We start from the raw sequence: 21,219 nt of genomic DNA, 5'->3' as shown, positions 1-21,219 counted from the left end.
TGAGATGGTGATTTTAGAGGCCGCGGCAGATAAAGGTGTAACTGTCACATATGTCTCCTTCACCCATATACCACTCTCAATTAACCTGCCGACCAGATTCTTGGCTTTTAGAAAGATCACCACTGCTTTGTTCATTCTGGAAGCTGAGTTGATTTTATCGTTGCCCACCTGCTCTCCTACAACGAGAAGAACATCCTCGATAGACACGCTCAACTCCGGAACACACCTGATCCCATTCCGGAAGGAGAAAGGCGACGCTCTCCCCGAAGGAGTAGATGCCATGTCGCCACACACACACACCAGTACGGAGTTCTGGCAGTACTGGACAGTCGTACTTTAGATGAGCTCCTGATAAATCTTTAATCAAGTCAAGTCAAGTCAAGTGGTTTTTATTGTCATTTCAACCATATACAGTTAGTACAGTACACAGCAAAACGAGACAACGTTCCTCCAGGACCATGGTGCTACATAAAAACAACAAAGGACCAACACAGGACCACATGAGACAACACAACGAAATAAAATACCTATATAAAAAACCTATATATACCTATATAAAGTGCACGTGCAAACATGTGCAAAAAGTACGGGACAGTACAACAAATTACTGACAATGAACAGGACAATAGACAGTGCAGCGCCGACCAGTACTCAGTAGTGCAAAAAGATGACAGTTTCTAAAAATGTAAACATAACATACTATGAGATAGTGTTCTATGCACATAGCAGTTATTGAGGTAGCAGACAGTTATATATCCTTCACAAACAACAAAATATCAAAATACAAAATATAAAAGGCAAAATACATCCAGGGAACATGTAGACAAAGTTTTTGCCAAAATGTGACATAAATCAATAGAAAGAGATTTTTCTTTTCACTGACGCCCTCTCAGACTTGAGTCTAAATGAAGTAAGTTGTAAGGTGAACACCTCTGAAGTGCAGAACACTTTACAGTAGGAAAAGAAAACCTTTATTCTCACAGCAACATCTGGAGAGGAGAAACTGCAAAGAAGGGTTAAACAACAATCTTCATTTCAAAAGCAGCAGACATCTTTAAAATCATTTGTACATCAAGGACGAGCAAAAAAATTATAAAAGTTAAATAATAAATTTTTATACCTGTTTGGTATCTATTTCTAATATATTTGTTAAATGTAAAATCAAAACAAACAAAAAGGTCTTATTGTTGATTGTTTACATTCTAAAATCAACTATGGCCACTGCAGCACATTTGCCCCGCCCCTTTCCTTACCCTCATAAGTGAACATTCCAGACAACTTCACAAGCAGATAAAGGAAAACCCTGGCACACTCTTTGCTAATTATAATCACAGTCATGACCAACCTGTTATTTTACAATGAAAACAGCCATGTATGGCACACAGCTTTCTGTCAATGTCTTGTCTGCATTTGCAGACAGATCCTGGTATTTGAAGACAGTGAAAGGAATGATGAAACAAATTTCTTAACGTTGAGCTTATACCAGGCACTGTCATGGTCCAGGGATCAGAGGCTGCTCTCAAAGAATTCATGGTAGATTTTGAAACCATTAAAAAACACACATTGTCTAATGAAAGTCCCTTACAAGATGACACAAATATTCAAATACCAGCTCTTCTCCTGTAAAAAAGAACAGCCAAAACACAACAACAACTTCATATGCAGCTTATTTGATTCAAACTCCGATTTCTCACTCCTGGAGATAGAAGTTGTGGAACTCAAAGAAATACCAATGTCCCACCTGAAAGAAAACAACAACATCCAGAAGCTTACAAATGAATTGATGAATTTAAGACAAAAGAATAAAGATCTACAGAGAAACACAAATATCATGGTTACTGTTGTAACCTCCGTTCCCTGATGGAAGGATCGAGACGTTGTGTCGATTGTAGTGACACATGGGGTCTCTTCTGAGAGCCTTGCATACCTCTGAACTTGAGAAAAGGCCAATGTCAAGTTGGTAGACAGAATTTACATGCCCCGCCCCCGGACATACGGGTATAAAGGGGAGCAGGTGAGCGACTGTCAGACAGGTTTTCACTGAGGAGCCGAGAATAATGTTATGGCGCATTACAGTGGTAAGGCTAGTGACGTGGCAAGGGGAACACAACGTGTCGTTCCTTCCATCGGGGAACGGAGGTTACAACAGTAACCATTGTGTCGACTGTAGTGACACAAAGGGTCCCACTTCAAAACGCCATGCACTAACCCATGTTATGTGACTGCTGAACCAGGTGCAAGCAAACCCTCCTCAACACCCCCAATAAAAGGTGTCATATACCGCTCTTAGGTTCCCAGTATCCATATGGAAACAGGCGACATGTCTTGCATGGGAGCCAGCCAGCCAGCCGCGCCTTTTCTCTCTCTTTGTTTCTCGTCATTGAGTTAAAAAGTGGCTGGGGCTATCTTAATGCTATAGATGCGTCGGGCAAGCATACTTTTCCGTTGCTATCCATTGCCAGAGGGCAAGGGAGGAAAAACATCCAGGATGCGAGAGCTTGCTGGCTCACCTGGGAAAGAAGGCGCACTGGATCAGCTTGGTGAAGGGCGCAAGGTGCAAGCGGAATACACGGTCGGTTGTTCCGTATTACCGAGTTCTACCGGTGCTGATGCGGTATCATATACATCAACCCGAGCGGCACTACCGCGTCCGAGGATGCCATATGCGCCAGGAGCCTCTGGAACTGTTTGAGAGGAACGCTGTGCCTGGCTTGAAGTGAGTGAGGCACCTGAGCACTGACTGCATGATCAGATGTGTGGCGCGCTGATATTCTCCAAGCCGGAAAAAGAGATGCTCTGAACCGGAGAGAGCTTGCTTTTTCCCAGTTGACCTGAAGTCCTAAATGGCTGAGGTGCGCGAGAACCTGGTCCCTGTGGGCGCATAGTAACTCTCGAGAGTGTGCTAGAATGAGCCAGTCGTCGAGGTAATCGAGTATGTGGATGCCCACTTCCCGTAGCGGGGCAAGGGCTTCCTCTGCGACCTTCGTGAAGACGCGAGGGGACAGGGATGGGCCGAAGGGGAGGACATGAGCCATAGCGAGGGTCGATGCAAGGTAGAATGGAGACATGAATTTTGCGTCCTTCAGGTCTACAGCTGCAAACCAATCTAATACAAACGCAGGTTATAATTTCTTTCTGCATGAGCATTCTGAGCGGGAGTTTGTGTAAAGTCTGGTTGAGAACTCGCAGGTTCAAGATTGGCCGCAACCCACCATGGGTACGATGAAATAAGGGCTGAAGAGACCCTTCTCCATCTCGGCTGGAGAGACAGGCTCTATCGCATCTCTGAGTAGCAGGGTCGTAACCTCTGTATGTAAGGTGCTGGCATTTCCGCTACGCATGCAGTGGAGCAAATACCACCGATATGAGGCTTGAGCCTGGCGAACTGAATCACGTAGCCGAGTCAGATAGTCCTGGTAAGCCAACGCGACTGGTTAGGAAGCGACGTTCAAGCTCCGTGGGAGGGGCACTAAAGGGATGATCATTTTGACGTAGCGGGTGGGGAGGAGATAATAATGCGTTGGGAGGCAGAAGCGCGTCCCGAGTCTTCGGTGCTGAGAAAGACTCAAAGCACTTACCTTGCTCCGCACACCCGGCAGGGGGTGGAATAGAGACTGAGGAGGAGGTCCTGTAGGGACATCTTTGGAGCTCATCAGTGCTGGCCTACCTGGGCTGGAGAGTCGCGGGTCCGGAGGCGAGATGACTGCATCCAGGAAGCCGGGACTGTAAGACTTTGGTGCTGGGGTGCTGTGAGAACAACGTGCCAGCTAGATGACACAGAAAGTGAGGAAATAACTCTTTTATTAACAATGTGGGTACCGCAGCCCGAAGGGGTTGTGGCAAAGAAGAATAAGGAAAACAAGGGTTGTTCAAAGTTGCGGAGCTGCCTGGATTAGTCACAGGGTTAGGAAAGGAAAGAAATGCAGGAGGAACTGTATGTCTTGAAGTTAGAAATCTAGAGTCAAAGAGACTCTTGCTAAAGCCTCATTATCCCCAGCAGAGACACTTGTAGACAATCTGCGGCTTGAACAATCACAAACGGTGGAAGAGCTTCACTCCTCAAATGAATCAAAAGATCAAACTCACAGCACAGCTCCAGATGATCACAGAGAATCACAGGCTCTCATTCTAATTGACTCAAATGGCAAATATTTGAATGAGAATCTGTTGTTTCTCAAATTGAAGGTCTAGAAAATATGGTGTCCAAACACAAGAAATGCTTTTCAAATCCTTTTGGATACAAATCTGTATAAAACCTACCAACACTTCATTATTCACTGAATGAAAGGCCATGTGGATCCAGTGCTCAGAGAGGTGACCATCAGAGCCATGCAATGATTCCCAGAGGCAAAAATAACTCTCTCCACACTACTACCACGCAGGGATGTGCCAATCCATGTCATCCATGGAAACAATGCAGAACTCTCCAGAGGATGTGCACTTCTTCCAAATGTCCATCTGACCCACCAATGATGACACAATCTGTGTGTGTGTCTGTGTGTGTGTTTTCCTGTATCTGGGTGTGAACTGTTGAACTATAACCTATAGGTAGTGGTGGCTTCTTGTGCAACCTCTGAAACGGTGGAGATCCATTTGTAGTGTATGCATCCTCTGAAATGGACTTGGGCTTTCACCACTAACTGTAATCGATAGAAAAATATTTCCATTATCAGTTCAATTGACTCAACTGTTAGTTGATACAACACCTGTATTGCAATGCATACATACAATACATAAAATAATAAAGAATACCTTTAGCTTTCAGTAATTCAGTCTCACCTTTTATCAAAACAAGTAACTATTCTTCTGTGGCCAGAAGCATCCCACCTTTGCAGGACTCTTTTGGGATCCACCTCCATGTTTCTGTGGACATACATGAGAGCAAGACCAGACAGCCTCTCGTCACCCATAGTAGATCGAAGCCAGGTTTTGAGATGACGTAATGCTGAAAAAGACCTTTCACAAGAGCAAGTGGTGACTGGCAACATCAGGTAGATGCAAAGGATGCATTATATGTTAGGATAAAAATCCATGTCTATGTTCTGCAATGTTTCCTTTGCATTTTCTGGGAGAGGCTCAGTGTAGTTCTGGAAACAATGCTTCCATCTGTGTATTTCCTGCTCTGCAGCATCAGGTTGAGGCAGGTCCTCTTTGTACCATGACAATAGAAGGTCCTCTTTCTCTTCACTCAGCTGTGGCAGAGCTTTGGGCACTAAGAGGGCTGCAGGCAGGGCCAGTTCATTGGATTCAGCAAATTGGGTCTTCAGTTCTGTGGTCAATGAAGGGAAGAAATAAATTCAACCTAAAATGCTCTCCTACTGATTCTGCAGGTACATTGCCTCTATGTTGCTGTTCTCTTCTTCACAGGGACAACATCAATGGTGCTGGCCAGCTGCACTGCTTGTTGATATATTGTGCTGTATCTCTCCTCACTGCGTAGGCTTTCTATAATTTCAGCCACTTCTCTTCCTTCTTTATATGCACTTGCTATGTCCACATTTGGAGATTGCAGTCTTGTGGTCAATGGCAATATATATCCAAGAACGTTGTACATTACTACTGCTGTTACAATTGTATCAAATGATTCAATGCTGTTCCACAACATAGTGGCTTTTTCAGAATTGAGATGTGTCCCTTCACTTTCTATGTCTTGAAGTGCAGAGTGTATGGGACCAAGCTTTGAAGGAAAGCACCCACTGTCATTATTCTGGACCCCCATCTGGTGTCCGACATCAATGTAATTCCTCCACTGGTCCCTTCACTTCCCTGCTCTTGCAAAACATGCTCTTGCAGCATGTTCTTCTTGGGGACTGATGCTGAGAAGAAAACTGCTATTTTCTCAATGATGCCCATTGTGTTCCTCACTATTGTGACATCTTTATACCCATGGACCACCACAAGTTTCAAGGCATGGCTACGGCAGTGAGTGAACAGCGCCCTTGGTTGCAGCTTCCTTATCTTCTGCTGCACTCCACCCAAACTACCACTCATGGTGCTGGCACCATCATACCCTTGGCCCCGTAGAAAAGACACATGAAGTCCCCACCTCCCTAACTGTGATAGGATGGCGTGAGTGATGGATGCAGCATCCTGTTTTTCAAGTGGACAGAATCCCAAAATATCTTCTTTAATCTCAAACTCATCTGATGCATAGCGGATGCAGATAGATAACTGCTCCGTCCCACTAATGTCTAATGATTCATCAGCTAAAACCGAGAAGTACTTAGCTTTATGAATTTTCTGAACAATGTTGTCTTAAATTTCAGCCCCACAACATGCAATCATCTCATTTTGTAGTTTGGGTGAAAAGTATTTTGCGTTTCCAGAGGCAGTCTCAAAGTGATTTTTTAGTGTTTCATCAAATGAGGATTTCCAATTAACATAGTGGCTAAAGTTTCCATCATCTTCATGATCTTCCAAATTATAATTGCCACGAAATGCAATGTTTCTCGTACCCAGATTTATCACTATATCAAGGATTGATAACAAAACCTTATAGTTGGTCTCAACTTTGTCTGAGTATGTCACAACATCACCGTGCAGCTGGGTCCAACTACAGTTGCGCCTTCCAAAACGGTCAGAAATCTAGGGGTAACCATTGATGATGGGCTAAATTTCACAGACCACATTTCAAAAACTGCAAGATCATATAGATTTACACTCTACAATATCAGGAAGATAAGACCCTTCCTCTCTGTACATGCCACACAACTGCTCGTTCAGTCCCTTGTCATAACTAGACTGGACTACTGTAACGCTCTCATTGCAGGCCTTCCTGCATGTGCTATTAGACCCCTGCAAATGATCCAGAATGCAGCAGCACGTCTGGTCTTTAATGAGCCTAAGAGAGCACATGTTACACCACTCTTTGTCTCTCTCCACTGGCTGCCGGTTCATGCACGTATTCAATTCAAGGCCCTGATGCTGGCATATAAAACAGTCACTGGGTCTGCTCCAGCATACCTAAAAACATTTATGCAGAGCTACGTTCCCACCAGAAGCCTGCGGTCGGCTAAGGAACGTTGCCTTGTCGTACCAAAACAAAGAGGCACCAAAACACTTTCCCGGACTTTCAGTTTCATCATACCACGGTGGTGGAATGACCTTCCCAACTCAATCCGGGAAGCTAACTCACTCTCTATCTTCAAAAAGCGGCTAAAAACACATCTTTTCCAAAAGCACTTAACCGGTCACTAAAAAAAAAAAAAAAATTACATTTCTTGTTGCACTTAAATCTGTTTGGTGTACTATTCTGATGATAGTGAAACTTTGTAATATGGCACTTTTTGTACCACTGTCTCCCTAAGATGATTCGCTGATGTTCTTCCTCTTTTGTAAGTCACTTTGGATAAAAGCGTCTGCCAAATGAATAAATGTAAATGTAAATGTAAATGTATGTCTTACTGATTACCGAATGTATATCTTTCTTCTGTCCTTTTATTACACTTAGGAAATTTTCTGCCAACTCCTAAGCTGCCATATGTCCTGGAGTGTTGCCATGATTTGAGATTATTCCCCTTTTCTCACCAAGAGCATTTTTCCAGTCCCTAAATCCATCCCTCTGGAATGTGGTGTTTGACCCTTTCTGACTGTTGAACAGTATACACACACAACAATATGCTGCATCCTCAGATGGAGAGTACCATAGCCAGGGGTATATATTTTCCCAGTCCACACTATACCCCAACAGCCTTTTCCCAAATTTCCTTTGGGGATATATATATATACTGGTCCCTGCTCCATTTGATTTGAAGGATGCTCTGCCTGTCCTCATCAGAGTAGTGGCTTCTGCATTTATATATTGCAGGGCCATTGGCTGCAAAGCTTGAACCTTCTGACACAGTTAGATACATTATCATAATACTGCCAATAACTGACCATAATATCATTCAACAATAGGTTATGTTTGGGCCATGCTTATTAAAAGGATAATATCCATCACTTCACAACACATTAATTATCCATATAATATTTAGCTTAATTGTCAGTGCAGATTAGCTAGCTGCAACTCCACTGGATTTCAGCATTTCAGTAGGATATAGGTTTGAATCTCATTGGTAGCCCTATTGTATCTCATTGTTACGAATGCAGATGAAGGCAGATGAGGAGTGAGGATCTATATGCAGTGTTACTTTATTTGAAACGGTGAAAACTAAACAGACAAAACCAGAACAAAGGAAATACCCGCAATGGGGAAATAAAACAAAAACACGGAAAACATTGAAAGGTTGAACAGGCAGGATAAACATAGAAAGAGCACGGAAACAGGCATCCACAAACATCAACGATCGACAAGGGAATGGAGAACAAAAAGGGTTTATATACACTGGAGACATGATGATGACAAACTACAATCAGGTGAGCACAATGACACAGGGCTGGCAGTGATGAGGGCCGGGGATCATGGGAAGTGTAGTTTTGGACAAAGACAAGTGAAACCCAGGGCAGACAACAAGGGAATCGTGACACTCATATTGTAGGATATTTGCTGCATAACCATTAACTTTCTCACCTTCCCTTCTTCTCTTTGTCTGCTCATCTTCTGCTGGCTTTCCAAACGATCATTTAGTTTGTTGCAGCCTTTTCATTTTCGGTCATTTGAATGTAAATCACAGTCAGAAATTAACATGGCATCAAGTTTATTTTGAACAATGGATTTGTGGGTATTGAAGTTTATGTGAGCTGTGCGAGACACTGCGTTGCATTCTTTAATTGGTTTAGGAAACATTCCGCTACAGCCGACTACTTTGTTTTGACATGACAGCGGTATCTGCAAGTACATGTCACGTGACGGTCCGTTGATGCAAGGATAATTGTCTTGTCGGCTATTTTCAAGAAAAAAATACCGATATTAAATCTGTGTAAGTTTTTGGTTGATATTCAATTACAGACATTGATCCAAACTTTATCCAGGTGTTTACAGTCAGGCCTCAACTCCAAATTTCTGATCACTGTCAAACAGAAGGACCAAGACTCTGTCTGGTTTGATTATGAATGAAAATGTGATAGAAAAGAACTAACAAAAACACAAAGAACCAACCAATCAGACAATAAGGCTCACTTACTCAAACTGCATGAAAAATTACAAAAGACTAATAGGCAACAAGAAAGAAAGCTATTTTAGTTAAATTAATAAGATTGACCAGGCAATAAACAAAAACACATTTTGCAGTCTATATACTGTATGTATGTATGTATGTATGTATATATATATATATATATATATATATATATATATATATATATATATATATATAAAACAATTGTACAAAAAGACCTCAATCTGTCCAAAGAAACATCAAAGTAAACCTTGAAGATTTCAGGAAAACAATAAAAAAACTACCAAAATCCTTTGGATACACATGCAATGCTTTCAGAAATAACAGAACAAATTAAAGACCTTAAAATAAAGAGAGCATCTGGACAAGAAAACATTAGCAGCCCAAACATCATTCAAGCTCTTGTCAAATTCTTCAATCTGGTTTTATGGTCTGGTCTCTTTCCTGAGATCTGGTCTAAAGGACTGATCACTCATATAAATAAATATGGAGATCAATTTACCTCCTATAATTATCACTGTATTTGTGTAGGTAGTGGCCCAGGGAAGCTGTTATAATAAATTATTGGATAGTCACATTCCTAACAAGAAAATCATAAATAAATCACAAATTGTCTTTTTACCCAAAACAATGCATATCAGATCACATCTACTCTCTCCATACCCTAATAAATTAAACATCAAGGGCAATCAAAGGGAAATATTAGATAAAAAAAAGCATTCGACTCAGTTTGGCACGATTGTTTACTTTATAAACAAATGGGCATTGGTGGGAAAACATTTGACATTATACAATCCATGTACCAAAGATTAAATGTGCAGTAAAAATGGGAAATCAGAGAAGTGCATTCTTCCAGCAGGGCTGTGGAGTGATACAGGGATGCAGTCTTTCTATATCTACTGTATATAAATGATTCTGCAGAAGCTCTTGAGCGGTCCAGCATCCCTGGTCTCGCTCTACATGACACTGAAGTGAAGTGTCTGCTGTATGCAGATGATCTTCTGCTGCTGTCACCTTCAGGTCAGGGGCATCAGCAGAGTCTCACCCTGCTGGAACAGTATTGTCACAACTGGGCATTCACAGTCAACCTGGATAAAACCAGAGTCATGTTGATCCAGAAGATGACCAGATCTCAGGGAAACCAATTCCAGTTCACTTACAGAGGAGCGGTCCTACAACACAGCACCACCTACAGTTATCTGGATGTTGAAATAAGTGCATCTAAGGATTTATTCTGACTGTAAAAACATTGGGTGAAAAGACTCAGAGGGCATTTTATGACATCAAATCGTGATTTGGCCAAATAAAATTACCAATTACAATTTGGACAAAATGATATAATTCTATAATAAAACCAATACTATTTTATAGATGTGACATATGAGGACCTATGACAAAATGTCACCATTGGGATAAAACTTCAATAGAAAAAAAACATGTCTGGTGTACATAGAGGCACCTCAAATAGTTCCTGTAGGGCTGATTTAGGTCTATACACCTAAACATTCAAATTCCGTCGTACAATTCTAGCATCATCCAGAATCTATCAAATATATATCCCTCCTCGCCAATGAAACCCCTGCTGTATCACACCCTCTGAATATTCTTGCTCTGAAACTTGTTATCGAAAGCAAATTTGATATCCACTTACAAACACTAAACACTAAAATCACGATGAAACATTAAAAACTGAATTTGAACTCAAAACTTCAATGCTATTCGGCCCTAAAGAGAACTAATTGGCAAATGATGGATCAATGAAACAATTTAAAGAAAGAAAGATTCTGTGTAAATATAGACTGTGACCATGATCTAGGGATCCTAGTTACCGAGAGAGCAGAGGATATGCAGACAGTGTGATACAAACCAAATAGAAGATGAGAAACACTTCCTTTATATTTGCCCAAAGTACCACACTGTCAGAGAAACATCCTTTAACCAATTTATAACCATTCTCAATCTGATCCAGAGAAACTCACATATGTACTTGGAGAAGACCCAACCACATGAGTCACTAAATGTGTCAATTCACAATATAAGAATAGTTAAGTCATTAACTATTAGAGAGAGAGAGAGAGAGACTTTGACTTTTAAGCTCTCCTTTATTTAACAATAATATAGTCAATACAACCATGAAAAAAATATTAAACAGTTTTACCAACAAACTTTTACACATTAAAATGCCAAAGAAACAACTAGACAAACAAGATAAAAAAAATACATCAAGATACAAATGAATGCTAATATTTACGTTGGTCCCAACATCATTTGAAATCGTTGTCCTTCAGCAGCCTTACACTACACAATACTCCTGTTCCCCACATTAAAATAAAGAGTCAATGTCATTAACCAGTTCATAACATGATAATTTCAACATCAAACATCCCATAATAAAACCTTTTAACATGTGTACAGGATCCAGCCCACCTAGATGAAGAATCTGGTTTTTCCAAGTAAGACAAATTGCATCTTATCTTTGCCATAAATTAAGTTCAATATTTTTAGCACTATACGTATTTTGGCCCAAATATAACAAACTATTGGTGAACAAAAAACCTAAACGTTGGCTTACATATTTTAACAAGCAAAAAAGTTATTTTAATCTTGAACATTTGACAAAATGGTGATTAAGTGTTTCAGAGACCCCACAAAAAACACAATCAGCTTGTAAAGGATTAGGATTAGGTGTGCTATGTATCTGTTTGTGGCTACCGCCCAATGTACAAACACTATTCCTTTTCAATAGGCTTCTTGTAAAAGGAACTCCAGCTGCGTTTTGGGGAAAAGCTTGGCTCAATTAACCCAGTACATTTTGACTCAGAAAGTGTCCTGAGAGCCTTTAAGTTACAAACATTGACACAAATAATATAAAGCTTTCTTTGAAATGGATTAAAAAACAAATCCAAGTTCAGGTGTTCTAAAAGTCAGTAATTTTCCTTCAGTTTCTTCCCAGCACATCAGCAACAACTTGTATTTCAGGGAAGACACCTTCAAAAGTCTCCAGTTGTAGTGATCGGACAAATAAATGTTTAATTTCATCCAGCAACCTTTAAAGAATTTGTAGAGACCGGATATCTATTTTTATGGAAAGCTCTTCTGCTGTAAGTCACTGATTCTCTGTCTTGAGATGGCGAACTTTACTAACACCTGCTTTTATCAGGTTAGTCCGTAGAGTGTTCGAATTCAGTAATTCAATAGACAAGAATGGATTAAAAAGCAAAGGTTCTTCCAGTGCCCAGATGTTAACTGTCCACAGACAAAATCTTCCATATCTGCAGTTGCGACATAAAAAGATGAAAGTCTGTTATATTCTGTTCTCTTCAAGTTCATTAAATAAAGTTGTCTATCAAGGTCCATATGATCAACCCTTTACAAAAGGGCACAAGCCACTTCTATCTGATTATGATTATGATGGTAGAGTAATCTTTGAACAGACTGTAAACGAAAACCTCCAACTCTGGTCTTGATCTCAATCAGTCCTCGACCCCCTTCGTGAACTTGTAAAAACAAAATTGCTTCTTTCAACCATTCATTCCAGACTAGAAAAAAATCTAGAAGCAATTTCTGAATGCTTCCAAAAAAATTAATTGGTGCTCCCAAGACATTCAATTTGTGCCACAGGGGAGAAGCAATTAAATGACTGATAACCAACACTCTTCCCCTATATGATAACTGAGGCAGCAACCATTTCCATTTATACAACTTGTATAACCAGTTAGGCCTCTGTAATATTAGCACTGCACCACAATGCTTCTGTTTTACTCCAGTTTAGTTTTGCAGATGATGGTTTTTCATACATTTGCAGACAATCTTTGATTGCAAGTGTCTTACGAACTCATGAAATACGCTCTATCCGTTTACCAACATTCTATAAAAGATGCAAAAAACAAATATCTCTCTGAATCAATATCAAATAATTCTCACAATTCCAAAGTTATGTTTAATACAATAACTAGAATCTTCTCTCCTACTACTAATTCAGGCCTTCATAATACACCTGAGACTTTTACAGCATTTTTAGATTTATTTATGGGTAAGGTGGATGCCATATGATCTAGTATGACCATTGGTAGTTTTGACCTCTCTGAACAAGTCTCCTGCTCCCCTCTGTTTGATCGGTTCGAACCAATATCCCTTCCAGATCTTATGGATATAATGCAACAGATTAAGCCGACCACCTCTTTGGTTGATGTTATTCCCACCCGGCTCTTTAGAGAAGTGCTGGATACTATTGGCTCTAGTGTATTGGCCATTTTAAATAGCTCATTGAACAGTGGCTGTGTTCCGTCATGCCTTAAGCAGGAAGTGATCAGGCCATTTCGCAAGAAGCCTAATGTAAATATAAAAAGAAATTCAGACCAATATCTAAACTGCCTTTTTTATCAAAAATCTTGGAGAAAATTTTCTTTAATCAGCTTTCCCTATTTGTCTCATGTAACAATATTTTAGATCAATTTCAATCAGGTTTTAGATCGCAACATAGCACTGAGTCTGCACTTCTCAAGGTGTCGAAAAATTTGTTGCTCACTCTAGATTCCGGTAAATCTGCAGTTCTAATGTTACTTGATCTCAGTGCTGCATTTGATTCCATTGACCATGCTATCCTTCTTAAACATTTAAGGGATGAGGTTCCAATTAGAAATTCGTCCTCTTCTTCTGCATTGTTCACTTGTGGGGTACCCAGGAGGGACCCATTCTATTTTCTCTGTATACAGTATGCTCCCTTTGGGTTCTATCATGAAGAAATATAATATTTCATATCATTGCTATGCCGATGATACTCAGCTATATATTCCTCTTAGTTCTTATTACTCTTGCTCTGTGCTTCTAAAATGCTTTGAGGACATTAAATGCTGGACTGAAAAAAACTTTCTCCAATTAAATGAGAGCAAAAATGAGGTTGTTGTGTTTGGTCTCCCTGATGCTGTCTCTGATATCACTAGGAACCTAGACACACTGTCTTCAAGTGTTCATCCTTTTGCAAAAAACCTAGGTGTGATTTTTGACTCCGAGCTAAATTTTGGAAAACAGATAAATGCTGTGGTGAGGAGTTGCTTTTTTCAATTAAGACAAATAGCCAAATTAAAACCTCTGCTCTCATTTAAGGATCTGGAGACAGTTATTCATGGCTTCATCTCATCTAGACTTTACTATTCAAATGCACTGTATATGGGGCTAAATCACTCATCTCTGTATCACCTGCAGTTGGTCCAAAACGCAGCTGCTAGGTTGCTTACTGGCGCCAAGAAGAGGGAACACATTTCACCGGTTTTAGCATCTCTCCACTGGTTACCGCATTATAGGATCCATTTTAAGATCTTTTTATTTGTTTATAAAGCCTTAAATGGTGTGGCCCCTTCTTATCTGTCAGAACATCTGAGCTATCAACAATCCCCTAGAAGCCTAAGATCTTCTGACAAATTTCTGCTGCAAATACCTCTCTCTCGCCTAAACTTTAAAGTGGATCGTGCTTTTTCTGTTGCTGGCCCTAGACTACGAAACAGTATACCTCTGGACGTTAGGTCTGCCCCTTCCATTCCTGTTTTTAAATCACACCTGAAGACGAATCTGTATTCCTTGGCTTTTACATGAATGTTTATTGTAGACTATATGGGTAATTTCTTGTTTTGTGTTTTTTTCCCAAATTAGTCTTTTATTCCTCTGTGCCGTGGTATTGTTTCATTTGCATATAAAGCACTTTGGTATACACTAGTGTTCATAAATGTGCTATATAAATAAATTGACCTTGACCTTGTATTCACATCATCTTGATTTTAACAAAGACAGTTATCTGCATAAGCTGTCAACTTAATTGCATTATGAATATGATCAATTATACATATACCAGACAAGTTATTTCTACATAAACTCAATAGAGGTTCCACTAATAATGCATACAGTTGACCAGACAGAGGAAACCCATGTCTGATACCCCTTTGCAATTTAATTGGTGGACTTAAAAAGCATCAAGTTAATTCACTTTTCTGCCTGTTTGGAAGATGGCATGGTACACAGGTGAGGAAGAGTCTAGATTTTCCTCAGAAGATAAGCGGGACTCTGATGAACATTTGTATTTTGAAGAGAGGCTTTATTCAGCCAAGGATACAATTTCGGGTGAGTAAGTCATTTAGTTTTACTTACATGTTAGTTGAAATACTATTTTATATAAACATGTACATATTTTACTAGGGGGACTGTTTCCAAACTTGCCAGCCTAATATGTCCTAATAAGCAAGTTTTAGTTACATGTAAATGTTGTTTCGGCTAAAGCAGGTATTTCAATTGTATGCTGTATGATATAAATATGATATGTAATATGATATAAAAATAATATTAATGTTTAGATGATTTTTAACTAGTGTTTATGCTGCCTCATTATCATCAACAAAGCTTGTGCTTGCAAATATGTGTTCAGGTTATATGAGTAAAATGCACTCTAAATATGCCCATATTAGAAAATCAGCATATTATGATGATTTCTGAAGGATCATGTGACACTGAAGACTGCAGTAATGATGCTGAAAATTCAGATTTGATCACAAATTACATTTTACAATATATTCAAATAGAAAACTGTTCTTTTAAATTGTAAAATGAGTTCACACAATGTTTTTACTGTATTTTGGATAAAATAAATGCAGTCTTGGTGAGCAGAAGAGACTTCTTTTAACGGTAGTGTAGGTCTAAAATTAAGTAAAGTCTTTATGTAAAGAAAATGTATAGTCAGATTACTTCTTTTAACTTAAAACTTGATTTTGATCATTAAGTGTCCTCACATTCATTCTCTAACCCTCATTGATGGGCCTAGGGGAGGGGGCTTTTGTCTCCTCAGGTGTGAATCATATCAATATTCATGATAGATCACGCCTCCTCGCATATTAACTTTCAACACTAAAATTGTCTTACAAAAGTTAAATTACTATATTGTTTTGTATGAATGAGTGATCAGGATGGTTTTCACATAATTTTGAAGCAAAAACTCTAGACAACATCCAGTTTTCAAAAGTCTTGTGGACAAATGTTTAGTATGTGTTATATGGACTTATTTCAATGACAATAAAAATTTTGTTTTTTCAAAAACCATGCATAAACGTTATTTTCTCAAAAATACAAACATGTACACACATGTTGCTCACATATTATTGTAGCCCAGTTTGTGCTGAATACAGTGTTATCAGACTTTAGTTATTAATATGTTATAAAGCAACTGAAAAAAAGCACAAATGTCAAGGCATGTCAAAACTTCTCCAGGGCCCAAAACACCCTCAGACCCCAGAGGGTTAACCCTCCACCAATTTTTACTAAACAGGAAGCATTTTAATACAGTATCTTAATAACATTTCCAAAACCAAAAGCTTTCAGTGTTTTGAACAGATATTCACAAGCCTTCTCCTGATCTAAAGATAGAATACCTAGATTAATTATATTTAAAAAATAAAGTAAATCTCTTTCAAGACAAATATTATCATAAATAGTTCTATCAGGAATACAATAAGATTGATCTTTGTATCATCCAAAACACATTTCAACACATTTTGAATTATTATTTGTGAGAATGACAACAGGCCTCCAGTTCTTTAGATAACTCAAGTCTCATTTTTTTGGGAAAAGCACAAGAACAGCCCGCTGACAGCTTTTGGGCAAATATTTTTCCTCATAGCATTTCTGTAGTCTTTACCTATAATTCCCCACATGGCTTTATAAAAGTCCCCCGGCAGACCATCAATACAGGTGCATGCCCAGGTTTCATCTGATTTACAGCCTCTCTTCATTCTTGAAAGGAAAGCGCACTATCCAGACTTGTAGATATCCGAAATACACTGGGAATCAGAATCCTCAGCTCTAAAAATATCTGAATTAAAATCTACTGCATCGTAATCTTTTTTGGGTCAGAAGTCCTAGAAGATCTGGGGATGTGAAACAATGCATCACACTTTGTTCTTTTGAGACTTTTTCTAAATGTAAAAATATGCAGTGGGTGCATCCATATCATGAATTGCCAAAATCAGGACCTTATAAGTTTAGCTTTAGCTTGCAGTTGTAAAACTGAATCAAGCATCGTCTTTTTCTCATGAAAATTTCAGCCATTAAGATGCCAAATTGCTGTACCATATTATATATAATCTGAGAAATGTCTTTTTCTAATTCATTCATTTTCTGTTTAATATTTGTGGTAGAGAACGAAATAAAGTGTTGACAAAAAATTCTGATTTATGTTTCAAATATCTCCCACCACTGACTGTATTAATCATAATCATTTTACTGAAAGTCTCCAAAACATTTTACATTTATCATAGAAATCTTTATCATGTAGGAAATGTAAATAAAATTTCCAATGAGAACACTTTATCTGAGTTTGTGACAAAGAAAAATAAAGAGTGATGAAATGATGATCTGATCAGCTACCATCCTGTTATTGTTCACCTTTTTATTTACACTAATTCTCCCTTGTGAAACTTGAATCCTGATATGTTATTTAACGTCTACATTTCTCTCTCTCAACACATCCAGCAAATCATGTTGGGTAAGACTGCGTTTAAAGAGGGAAGATGATTCAAAGTCAGATTGAACATTATTACTATCTAAGGTGAAATCAACTGTACAGTTCTAATCACCTCCTAAAATAACAAATGCATATAGGTGTATTGTCACGATTCCCTTGTTGTCTGCCCTGTGTTTCACTAGTCTTTGTCTCAAACTCCTATTCCCTTTGTAAAAAAAAACTACACTTCCCATGATTCCCGGCCCTCATCACTGCCAGACCTGTGTCATTGTTCTCACCTGATCGTCGTTTGTCATCATCATATCTCCTGTGTATTTAAACCCTGCTGTTTCTCCATTCCCCTGTCGATTGTTGAATGTTAATGTTTCACTGTTTGGATGTTTTTGATGCCTGGATGATTCTTTTGTTCCTGTTTGTTTGCCTTCACTTTTTATTAATAAAGAACCGCATTTAGATCCCCACTCCTCGTCTGCCCACCTCTGCATTCCTAACATGTATACTGTTCACTCAAGTTTCCCAGATTTCTAAATAAAGCAACTCTGTCTACAGCTATATAAGGGGTGTAATATTTACAAATATGAAAACATGATCATTCATTTTAGCTCTTTCAATAAGCAGGTGACCTTTTTCTAATTCTATCTTTGACAAAATAATTACATTAATGAAAGGTGACTTGCATGTCAAAAGAGGAAAAAGAAAACGTCTCAGGTTACGACTGTAACCCTAGTTCCCTGAGAAGGGAACGAGACGATGCGTCGATGACGCTTTGGGAACGCCTTTGCATGAACGCCCCTGAAGCACGTATGTCAACTAGTCCAATGGAATGAATGAACGCCACGGGCGGGTGACGTCATGACCAGGAAAGGATATAAGCACATCCAGTGCGTTACTCGCGTTAGCTTTTAGAGCCGAAGCAAAGTCGATCGCAGGGATGCAGGACGTATGGCAGGGCGACGCATCGTCTCGTTCCCTTCTCAGGGAACTAGGGTTACAGTCGTAACCTGAGATGTTCCCTTACGAGGGAACTCGCGATGCGTCGATGATGCTTTGGGAACGATAATACCCAATACGCCATAATTACAAAATGCCAGATGATAAAAACTGTCGGCAAATCAGTAAAAAGCACCTGGGATCCTGGGGCAGCTTCCAGGTCCAGGCTATAAAACCTCACAAAAGTTAGCGGCGAGGACCAACCTGCCGCATCAGAAACCTCCTGAAGGGAAACTCCTGATACGAGGGCTTTAGAGGCCGCCATACTTCGAGTAGAGTGAGCTCTGACCACCGAAGAGCACGGCTGGCCAGAGGACTCATATGCAAGAGAAATCCACTTACTGATTAGATCTTCTCCACAGGGCAGCCCTGTGGACATAAGTGTCCAGTGCCCGCACTGGACACAAGAGATTCAGTTTTTCCTGGTCTGAAGATGTAAACGGAGGAGGACAGAATGCCTGCAGTACAATAACCACAGGCCTCAGCCTCAAGGTGCCACGAAGGAAACGAATAATCAGGGGGTCTCGACCCAAAGATGTCCTACCCACAGGGTCGTGGAAAGCCGCAATGGCCGCCACGTAACCCTTTAAGGTAGAAGGACATGAACCTGATGTAAAACGATACTGGAGAAACTCAAGTACTGTGTTGACTGAACAGTTAACTGGATCTCGCTGATGTATATAAGTGTATATAATTTCCTCGTGGCTGGAGCTCTGTAGCTAAGAATGGTCTCACCGACCTCAGTCGAGAGACCACTCTCTAAAAGTTGGGCCCCCTCAGAGGCCAAACCCATAGTTTCCAAATCTCCGGTCGGGGTGAAATATTGTGCCCCCTGCCTGAGACAGAAGGTTTCTCCTGACGGGTACCTCGAAAAGAGGGCCGTCGAGGAGATGAATTAGGTCCGCAAACCAAATTCGACTCGGCCAGCATGGAGCTACTAATAATAGACTTACTCCGTCCTGGCGGACTCTCTCCAGAACTCCTGGGAGCAGAGCAACAGGGGGAAATGCGTACAGACATAGCCTCGGCCACGTCTGTACCATAGCGTCCAACCCCAAGGGTGCTGGTTGCGTGAGGGAGAACCAAAGTGGACAGTGCGTCGTAAGCTGAGACGCAAACAGATCCACTTCTGTTTGGCCGTAAAATTCCCAAATGAGCTCCACCGCCTCGGGGTGGAGTCTCCATTCCCCTGGCCTCAGCACCTGCCTCGACAGGGTGTCTGCTCCTATATTCTGGTACCCTGGGATATACACTGCCCTCAGGGAGAGTATTTTACCCAGGGACCACAAGAGGATCTGGTGCGCCAGTTTGCAGAGTGGACGCGAGCACAGACCCCCCTGTCGATTTAAATAAGAGACATCATGTGCTTGTCTGTACGGACAAGCACATGATGGCCCCTCAGATCTGGGAGGAAATGTCTCAACGCATTGAAGACGGCCATCATCTCCAGGCAATTTATGTGCCAAGAGAGATGATGGTTCCTCCACAGACCCTGAGCTGAGCGGCCTTCCATTACCGCTCCCCAGCCGGTGAGAGAAGCGTCTGTCGAGATAGCAACTCGATGGCAAAGAGCTCCCAACAGCGGACCATGGGACAGGAACCAATGTTTCCTCCATATAATCAAGGCGCGGATGCACCGCCGTGTGATCTTGATCATACGAAGTGGGTTCCCCCTCGGGGAGAACCCTCTGGTCCTGAGCCACCACTGCAAAGGTCTCATGTACAGCAGGCCAAAAGGGATCACATTGGACGCTGCTGCCGCGAGGCCTAACAGTCTCTCGAACTGTTTTACAGTGCGTGACTGGCCTAGCTTCAACTCTTTTGTGGCTGTTATGATAGCAGCTACACGAACAGGCGATAGTGTGGCCGCATCGTGACTGAATCCCATACCACACCAAGGAAAGTGGTTCTCTGTAATGGAGAAAGCACACTCTTCTTGGCATTGAGTCTCAACCCCAGTTTCTTCATATGAGCGAGAACGACATCTCGATGCCGAACCGCTGACTGCTCTGATTCCGGCAGAATAAGCCAGTCGTCGATGTAGTTCAGAATGCGTATGCCCTGCAGCCTGAGCGGGGCCAGAGCTGCATCTACGCACTTCGTGAACGTGCGGGGTGACAGAGCTAGACCGTACTAAGGGTACCAGTCTCTCGAGACTGGCCTCTGGTGTTAAAGGAACAGCCACTCCGGCGACCTGAAGCATATTGGCAGGAATCAACCGAACTGACTGTTTTTGAACCCCCTCAGAGGGCTCACGTCCGACGCAACGTCGAGTCGACATTGCGCCGAACTTTCGCTGGATACCACTGCGCCCCGAAGCACCAAGGGTGGCGGGGTTGGCAGACTGGTCCCATGAGGACCCCGAAGTGGAGCGGGCACCGTATTCTGAGGTGTACACCGCTCCACCCTGTTAAAGGAACAGCCACTTCGGCGACCTGAAGCATATTGGCAGGAAACAATCGAACTGACTGTTTTTGGACCCCCCTCAGAGGGCTCACGTCCGACGCAACGTCGAGTCGACATTGCGCCGAACTTTCGCTGGATACCACTGCGCCCCGAAGCACCAAGGGTGGCGGGGTTGGCAGACTGGTCCCATGAGGACCCCGAAGTTCTATTCTGAGGTGTACACCGCTCCACCTCAGTTGGGGCTGTCCTCGATGGTCTGAC

General features: G+C 41.1%; 1 protein-coding gene across 1 annotated transcript; it reads left to right on the top strand.

The window, feature by feature from the left end:
- Positions 1-6,564: 6,564 nt before the first annotated feature.
- Positions 6,565-7,179, top strand: LOC127649553 (uncharacterized; the record flags this gene model as incomplete). Its single annotated transcript, XM_052134713.1, has 1 exon — positions 6,565-7,179. A coding segment is annotated over one exon (615 nt), but the record flags the coding sequence as incomplete, so codon positions are not given.
- Positions 7,180-21,219: the final 14,040 nt, after the last annotated feature.

Source organism: Xyrauchen texanus, chromosome 1 (genome assembly GCF_025860055.1).
Source record: "Xyrauchen texanus isolate HMW12.3.18 chromosome 1, RBS_HiC_50CHRs, whole genome shotgun sequence".
NCBI lineage: Eukaryota > Metazoa > Chordata > Actinopteri > Cypriniformes > Catostomidae > Xyrauchen > Xyrauchen texanus.
The sequence above is the reverse complement of the archived record's forward strand: the minus strand, read 5'-3'. Positions and strand labels throughout refer to the sequence as shown.